Genomic DNA, 8,230 nt, shown 5'->3' on the forward strand with positions numbered 1-8,230 from the left:
GTAATATGTTTTTGTGGTTTAAGTAATCCTACTGTCTCACCTTTTCCACTAGTAAGAAGCTTGCTTTAAGTGTCCTGCAAGGGAAAGTCTGATTTGATCTGAAGTTCTAGGATAAATCCTTGAACTGTCACATTAATCTAGTTATCAAACCTATGACCATGGACCATTATTTATTTGTGCAGTCACAAATATTCAAGCCACCCTTATGTTTATGCAGCCTCCTTTGGTGGTGTCCATATAGAAAGCTATGTCCTTTTAAACTAGATGGTGCAGTAACCTGAAACTCAAATACTGTAGGGCAGTGTTCACCAGCCTATCAGGTGCAATCTAGTTAGAGTAGTTCACTGCACCTATAGTACAGGAAAGGCTACTTTACAAACCTTTGAATTCTGAATCCAGTTTGATTGTGGTGCTTTTTTCACTATGCAGCTTTTTATTGTTACTGGTCGCTTCCATCTCCTATCCACTCCTTTTTTCCCTTAGAGCGTGGATGAAACAGAAGCTACACAGTGGGATCACCTTGGTGGTGGACCGATATGCCTTCTCGGGAGTGGCCTTCACCAGCGCCAAAGAGGTGAGTTGCAAACCTACACCTCAGAGGGGTACAACATTGCCATTCACTCCTATTCACCAGTGGGAGTGGTGATATGTGCGATTTACCATAGGTGGTATGGTGAGGTTGTTTCCTGTACTATAGGTGCAGTGCTTGGCCATAGCACAGACAGACTGAATAGGTTGCAGGTGATAACGCTGGTTATCGTAGCAAAGCTACTCATCCACAAGGGAATTCCTTTGTTTTCCTTTCCAGTGCATTTCCTTCTGATATTTCCTGGTTCTCCCTTTACTTGCTGCATCTTTGGTCGACTGAAATGTGATAAATGCATAGGTAAGACTTCTGTAGCTCAGTTAGATCATGTTCTATGTCCTCTGTCATAGGTGACCCTCTTTGTGGCTATTGTTTATTCTCTTTAATACTAGAGAGAGCTAGTTTTTCATGTGTACAGTGTTGAGCCTCATTTCTCTGTTTAGAACTTTTCACTGGACTGGTGTAAACAGCCTGATGTGGGTCTTCCGAAGCCAGATCTGATCCTGTTTCTTGAGCTGAGCACAGCTGAAGCGGAGCAGAGGGGTGGTTTTGGAGCTGAGCGCTATGAGACCACTGCCTTCCAGAAAAAAGTCTTGCAGAGATTTCAGGAGCTCAGAAACGACAAGTCCTTGAACTGGAAGGTAATTCTTACATTTGCAGAAACATTGCTGTTGGACTTGGCCCTTCTGGCAGGTTCACCCCTGAACTTTTTGCTTTTAATGGTGACCTGGTGGTAGTGATTTTTGGTTTCTGCGCACTTTCACTGTGTCCCAGTGGAAAGTGCATGCGCACTCTGAGTGCGTGGAGTGAGGTTGGCCTGCCCTCCCATAGGAATGCATGGGGAATGTCTGTGTCCCTGGTAGTTCCTGATGCGTGAGGCGTGCATGCTCAAGTTTGGTATGTGCAAACTCGTGAGAGTGAATGCTGTGCAATGGTATGTGCGGCGTGTATGTGTCTAGTGGGGAAGTGCCACTTCTAGACATGGCTGTACGTGTGCTGTGAGGGTGCTGGAGTGTGATTGGCTGGAGCTGGCGGGGATGCCAGGCTCCAGGATGTCTGGATGGGTCTGCCCACTGGTGAGTGCTGAGATTAGCATGCTGATGTGAGGGGAGGAGTGCACCTGTGTCCTGAATGAGGCTGGGTTTTCCCCACAAAATTCTGGCTCCACCCCCTGTGGTGCGACTGATGACCCTAGCCCTGCCAGTGAATGAAAGGGGTGGTTGAGCCATCAAGGGTGCTCCAAAACCAGCTGCGACTGGTTTCTCCCCCACCCTGCACCTTCAGACAAAGGAATTTGAAGTATAAGAAGGGGCTGTGTCCCCTAACAAAATGTTCTGCCATGATCCTGAGGGGGCTGCTGCTGGTGCCAGGAGGAACCGCCACTTGGGACTGCCTTCCTGCCTGAAGGGCCCAGTGAGCTGGCCCCTGGCCAAGCCTTGCCCCCCCCCCTTGCCTTGTTCTGCAGAGGGACCTTTTCCTGGACTTGTGCTGTCCCATAGCGCTGGGAGCGCTGTAATTATCTCTTTAGTGCTGGGAGCGCTTTACTTTTGCTTTAGCGCCTGGAAGCGCTTGATTTTGACTAGCGCTTGAGAGCGCTTTATTTTGCTGAGGCCGGTGCCCACCCGGCGTTGTCCGCCCTGATAGTGCCCACCTCGATCTATTCTTTATTTTAAACGGAGCCGGTGCCCACCCGGCATTGCCCCTCGAAATTCACCGAGTTAACCTTAGCAGCGCGCCCCGGAGCCTGGAGGCTCGCCCAAGGGGTCGCGCTGCCATTGGCTGCCAGACCGGAAGTCAGGCAGTCCGGGGGCGGGACATCGAGACAACCGGAAGCGGACGGGAGCTCACCCCGCGCTCCGGTGAGAAGAGAGCCGGCACCTGGTCCCCCCCCACCTACCCCCCCCCCCCGGGCTCCCAAGAGCGAGGGAGAGCCCCGGAGGGAGAGGGAGAAGCGTGGAGAGAGCCCCCGAGGAGCGGGAGCTCTTGTGCAGAGCCACTGCCCAGGAGAGACTCCGCAGGGACCCAGCGCGAACCTGGAGAAGCCGGTGAGTAAAGCCCGGGGTTGCTTGCAATAGAGGGGGGGCGTCGGGGCACATTGCCGGTGCCCGCCCCTCCTGTGTGCTCTCTCCGCGTGAGAGAGCAGTTTCCTCTGTTGGTCTTAGAGCGGCCCCGGTGGACAGAGGGCCGCTCCAAAGAAGGGGGGCATTGTTTGTTTTGAGCCCTGAAGGCTCCACCAGTGGCCGCATTCTTACAGAGAGCCTAGCGAGGCTCAGAGGGGCATCTTGGCAAACTTGAGTCCCCAGAGAGGGGGACTCCAACGCGGGGCATATTCTTAATTTGAGCCCCGAGAGGCCCAGAGGCGCCATTGTGTATTAGAGCCCACGAGGCTCCAACGTGATTTGGGGGCACAGCTGTTCTGGGGGCATCCCTTGTTGTAGAGCCCCAAGGCTCCCAGCCCACATTTTGTTCTTGAGCCCTGAGAGAGGCTCAGCAGCGCCACGTTTGTTTTAAGAGCCCAGAGAGGCTCTAGGTGGCAATCAGTCTTATTGAGCCTGCGAGGCTCCAACGTGTTGGCCCTCATGATCTACACAGCTGCCCAGCACTTCGTGGGCAGCTGCAACGTTTAGCCCCTGACACTGGGACACAGGGCGTCCTAGCCCCCACAAGGACAGTTGCCCTAGGAACAGTCACAGGTGGTGACTTATGTGAGTTTGGCGCAATTGTTCTTTTGCTGCCCCTCTGAATGTGTTTTTATACGTCATGTGCCTTGTTCTTACACCTCTGAATGTGTTGTTGATGCATCATGTGTTTTCCTTCCTTACACCGCTGAATGTATGTTATGCATCATGTGTTATGTGCTTATACCCCTACAGGTATTGTGATACTTAGGTGGTTGTTCTTGCTAGTACAGGTGGTGCTAGTGAGGTCCTGGTTCCCGCGTGACCTGTTCCTAAGGTGGTTAGGATTGCGTAGGTGGTACTTAACCTTTACCAGTAGTTACTGGTTGTGTGCTTTATGTTCTATTTTTTGCTACAGTGATTTATACTCTATGTTCTAAGTGCTAGTTCTTACTGTATTTCAAGTTCTAAAAGTGCCGATTCCTGACAGTGGTCCAGGTGGCCCTGTCTTGTACATATCCCCTGAAAATTCTGCCCGTGCCTGTTGGCACATTGTAAAGTGTGTGTTTTATCTGATGTGTTTTGGTATAATACAAAGGCTATTTTTATATATAACCTTGTGTGGAGTTTCCTTTGTGGTGGGCCTTGGGTGTTGTTGCTGGGGTGCGTGCGCAAATACTTAACTCACATCGCCTCCAAGTTTAGCCTTGCTGCTCGCGCCACGTTACCTAGAGGGTGAGCAGGGGTTATCTTGGCGTGTAACTCCCTTGCCCTGACTTGGGAGTGGTGGTCTCTGACTTTGGCGCAAGCCCTGGCCAGCCAGGGATCCTATTTCTAACAATTGCATATGAACAACTCAGCAAAATGGGATGGAAAAGATCAATTGACCCAGGGTCAAAAATAGAATTCCTGTTGTGTTTAAAAACATTTTTTTGTAAAAATTTTTTATAATATGCCACATGTATCCCATGGTCTTGTGTTCTAGCTTGTTAAAATATACAGTTTAAATTATGAGACGTAAAAAAATATTTTCTCGTCTTTGGCCAATACAGCTGACTTGTAACTCATGATTGGTTGGCTTTAGTGACAGACGTTTTTGGCTTAGCATTTCCATTGCAGAATCCCCCCAGAGGGGAAGGGGACTGGCAGTGAGTGAAGGAGTTAGATCAACAAGGTGAGTCAGGTCACACTTAAGCAAACCAGGTGAGGTGGGTATAGAATTAGAACGTTCCAGTGGTGGATTATCCTAATAGTAGCAATGGGCTGTATTTTCTTCCTTGGATACATTTGAGTACCTTGACTGCACTCTTGATCTAGACATGACAAATTATCCTTGCCTTATGCTTTCTGAAGTGATTCATTTGGGTGACCACATTTAGATCAATCTATGTAGTTCAGAGGGTGAAATGATGCCATGTCTTATCCCGCACCGAGCAAATGCTTACAGACCGTTGTGGTGTTTACTGTGTGTACATATCACTACAGCATGCTGATTACGATTCTTTTCTTTTGGGGATAATTTAGGTGATTGATGCTTCCAAGACCATTGAAGATTTGCACGGTGAAATCCGATCTCTTGCTGATGAAGCAATGAAAGAAGCCCAGCATCAGCCTATTGGAGAGCTTTGGAAATAAAGATGTTACTCCACTTAGTCCGTCGAGCCCACAATATCTGACCCGTTGTGTGTTTTGCATGTAACCCATCTATTTCACTGCAACACTGCCCCCTCTCGGTTTGAGTAGCACAGTAAGCTGGACCTCTGCTGGAACAAGTTAGGGATTCTGACTTTTCTGTCAAGGACTTTATATACATATGCTGCCATGGATGAATGCTGTTGCTTTTTGTTGATGTCTCGCTGCATACACTGCCCTGCCTCGCTGCTGTATTGTGTATAAGCAGAATCCAGTTCTCAACAGCACGGTTTGGGGCTTCAGTTCCTACCCAGAGCTCGCCATCTTGGTATTAAAGCAGCACGAGACTGGTTCACTGCCTCCTGACTTCAAAAGTATTATTAGCTGATTGTTGGGGTACCTCTAGCTATTTTTAAATCTGAGCACTTTTAAGCATTTAAGGTAACTGCCTGCGATCCTTTGAAGAAAACTTTCACACCAACCCCCTTCAGTGACCCCCCTCCCCACCCCCAATAACAAAGTCTTCAATATTGCTGGTTACGTCCTCCTCAGTGATGGTCCTTCTTATGCTTTTTATATACCTCTTTTGTGTGGCATGCTAAGTTGATTATTTTTCCTTATTAATAATTAATAGGACATACAGCACTGCCTCTGTTGTGGGATTGTCTGAAGATGTATTTGTGAACTGCCCTTGCACCCAGCACGGAGCAGTAACCTTTGCCTTATCTCAATTTTGTTGCTGCTAAGTGAGTTGACTCACTGTTGTAAACTCTTCTTTGAGTTTTCGGTCACCCAGATGGTGTTAAATAGGTCGTATCTAGGAATGTGAATAAGAACAGACTAAAAATTGTTAACCGCCGTGGGTAGATTTTAGGCTGCTTTTAAAAAAAAAACGAATCGAATTATGACATTAAATAGGTAAAAAATATATGCATCTACGTTTTTTTTGTCCTTGTAGGATAATCAAGGAAACTCTCATAATACTGCAAATAAATGGGCACTTTGCACTGTGGCAATACAATTTCTACTACTTTTTAATATTAGAAGTGAACCATGAGTTCAAGAATTTGACCGTTGTTTCTTGGCTGTTGAATATCTCATCCCACTTGGTACATGGATACAATTTGTATTAGGTTTCGGTCTTTCATTTTTGAGAACCTAGAATGTTTTATGAAAAAATCACATTTTGAGCGCTCTATCTGTTTAAGTACATTGCTGATAGACCAGCAAAATGCATCTAAGTGTCAATGTGTTGCAGTGTAATACTGTTTTAGTTCTATGACCAGATCTGCAAGCATGTTGAACTGTCAATACAATATTAGTAAACCTTTTGTTGCGCATACTGTCAAGGTATTCATTGTGTATTAAGGAAGCACTTTTTTGCATGAGGATTAGCAAACAAGTCGCATTAAACATTCAACTATCTTAATGGTACTCGTGTGCGAAAGTGGGGAAAGCAGCATACCTTAAAAGTTTGTGCTGTTAGTAGTGAGAGTATACGATTTCAAACAGTGCTTTTTTTTCATATATAAACAAATCTTTACTTCGGAGAGGCCGGTCTAACTATATGGTGAACCCAAGAAATGTTATATGCATATCTTATGAAATGTCAGACTATTGTAATGTTTTTCAACTTAAAAATGGAATTCCAAAAAAAAGTAAACTCCAATTGATTCCTAGTATGTGTCACCAATATCCAATAATATTTTGCCACCTAAAACAAGGAATACTATTTAGGTGCGTAATGAATCCACTTTCTCCAATATTAGGGTGTCTTTCATAGATTCACATGCTTGAATATTCCCCGTCGTCTAAGTGGGAGTCCCACAGTAAATAAAATAGCAATAATATACCAATAATATGTAAATGTGAAACATAACAAATGAAATACACATTAGAAAAAACAGGCAGTAAATGCCTAGACATAATTCCTCATAGGAATCCATGAATAGGGAAAAAACACTTGTAGCCCATTCCTGTCATTATGTTGGTCCAAACTGTAGCCAATCAGGCGCCAGCAGTCCTCCAGAACCTTCTCCTCAGAGCTCAACACCTCAGATTTTCTACCGCACGTCGTGTGTAAGGGAGTCTCCCTGAGCTCTGCTCAGTTTTCTCAGTTTCTTCAGGTTTTCCTGTGCTTTTCAGAATGTCTACAAGTAAGAAATCTCTCTTCAGACCTTGCTCTTCTTGTGGAAAGCTGCGTCTTTATTCAGAGGATCCACACAGTAAGTGTATTTACTGTTTTTACCCCGACCATGAAGTGGGAAAGTAAGTTCTGTAGAACTTTCTCCACAAAAACTCTAAAGGACAGGGAAGGCCGCCTTCTGTTATGGCTTCAGAGACTCAAGGATAAGGATGGTGTACTTTCTGATGCCGAAAGTTTCACTTCTGGTCGATTCCAAGCAGTATCTAAACGTAGTAGTGTGCAGGAGTTGCCCTCACCTTTCATCAAGAAAAAGAAAATGTCCCTCTCTTTGGCCCCTGCGGTGTCTATACCTCTACCTACTACGTCCACGCCCACGAGACCTGGCTCTCGGGCATCTACTGCATCTTCTGCTCATGTTTTTGTAAGAAAACATGCTTCTGCGTCGCCGGGACCGTCGACAGTCGTTCCGACGTCTGTCATTCCGATTGCATCGTCGTCGTCGACGAAGAAGCCTTCCCCATCGACGACCAAGTCATCGTCGACGAAGAGTGTGAAGAAGTCACATTAGTCGACGGCCTCTTCTATGACCGCACCGTCGACGACCGCACCGTCGACAAAAAAGAAGTCATCTTCGTTGTCGACTTCGTCACAAAGGCACCGTCGACGCCATTACCGTCGACGACGGTACCGTCGACTATACCGGATGCTGCCAGTGTGGCTCTAACGACGACTGCTTCTACGTTTGCCTCACTGCCAATGTTGCCATTCTCGTCCACTTGATCTGTCGATGTTGAAACTCTTTACCAACGCCGCAAGGTGCCTGTGGAACAGATTTCCATCTCCAGTGATCCTCAGCCTCCCTCGCCTTTGTTTGCCACAGACTCGGAGCAGGACCCAGAAGAAGATGTTCACAAATCATTTAGAGCAGCACGTAGTCCATCTGATTTGGTCATCAAGTGCCAGGATTACAGTAACTATGATGAAGACCAGTATTTCCAGCAGGAAACTACGCTGGGTCAAGCTCCTACGGCGACGCTACCCTTGTCGCTTATCTCTAATCTCCAACATATGTTGGACGACTACAACAGACGTTTTCCGTCATCTCCACAAGTGCCTGGAGCCCCTGCTATTCTGCCACCGGTTACTATGCCGGCTCTTTTAGCACCTCTGTCTACTTCTGCTCCTCAAGTTCAAACATCTGTTTAGATACACACGACTGTGTATGCCTACGATGAAGATTAGGTTTCT

At 46.7% G+C, this 8,230-nt stretch overlaps 1 protein-coding gene across 2 annotated transcripts in view; it reads left to right on the forward strand.

Moving 5' to 3' along the window:
* Positions 1–6,167, forward strand: part of DTYMK (deoxythymidylate kinase) — a 122,660-nt gene extending 116,493 nt beyond the window's left edge. For both annotated transcript variants that reach the window (XM_086944001.1, XM_086944002.1), the window contains 3 exons: positions 484–574; positions 1,030–1,227; positions 4,729–6,167. In XM_086944001.1, coding sequence (XP_086800127.1) covers positions 484–574; positions 1,030–1,227; positions 4,729–4,839 — 400 coding nt within the window. In that variant the 3' untranslated portion in view covers positions 4,840–6,167. The remainder of the gene's footprint in view (positions 1–483; positions 575–1,029; positions 1,228–4,728) is intronic.
* Positions 6,168–8,230: the final 2,063 nt, after the last annotated feature.

Source organism: Lissotriton vulgaris, chromosome 11 (assembly GCF_964263255.1).
Source record: "Lissotriton vulgaris chromosome 11, aLisVul1.2, whole genome shotgun sequence".
NCBI classification, from domain to species: Eukaryota; Metazoa; Chordata; class Amphibia; order Caudata; family Salamandridae; genus Lissotriton; species Lissotriton vulgaris.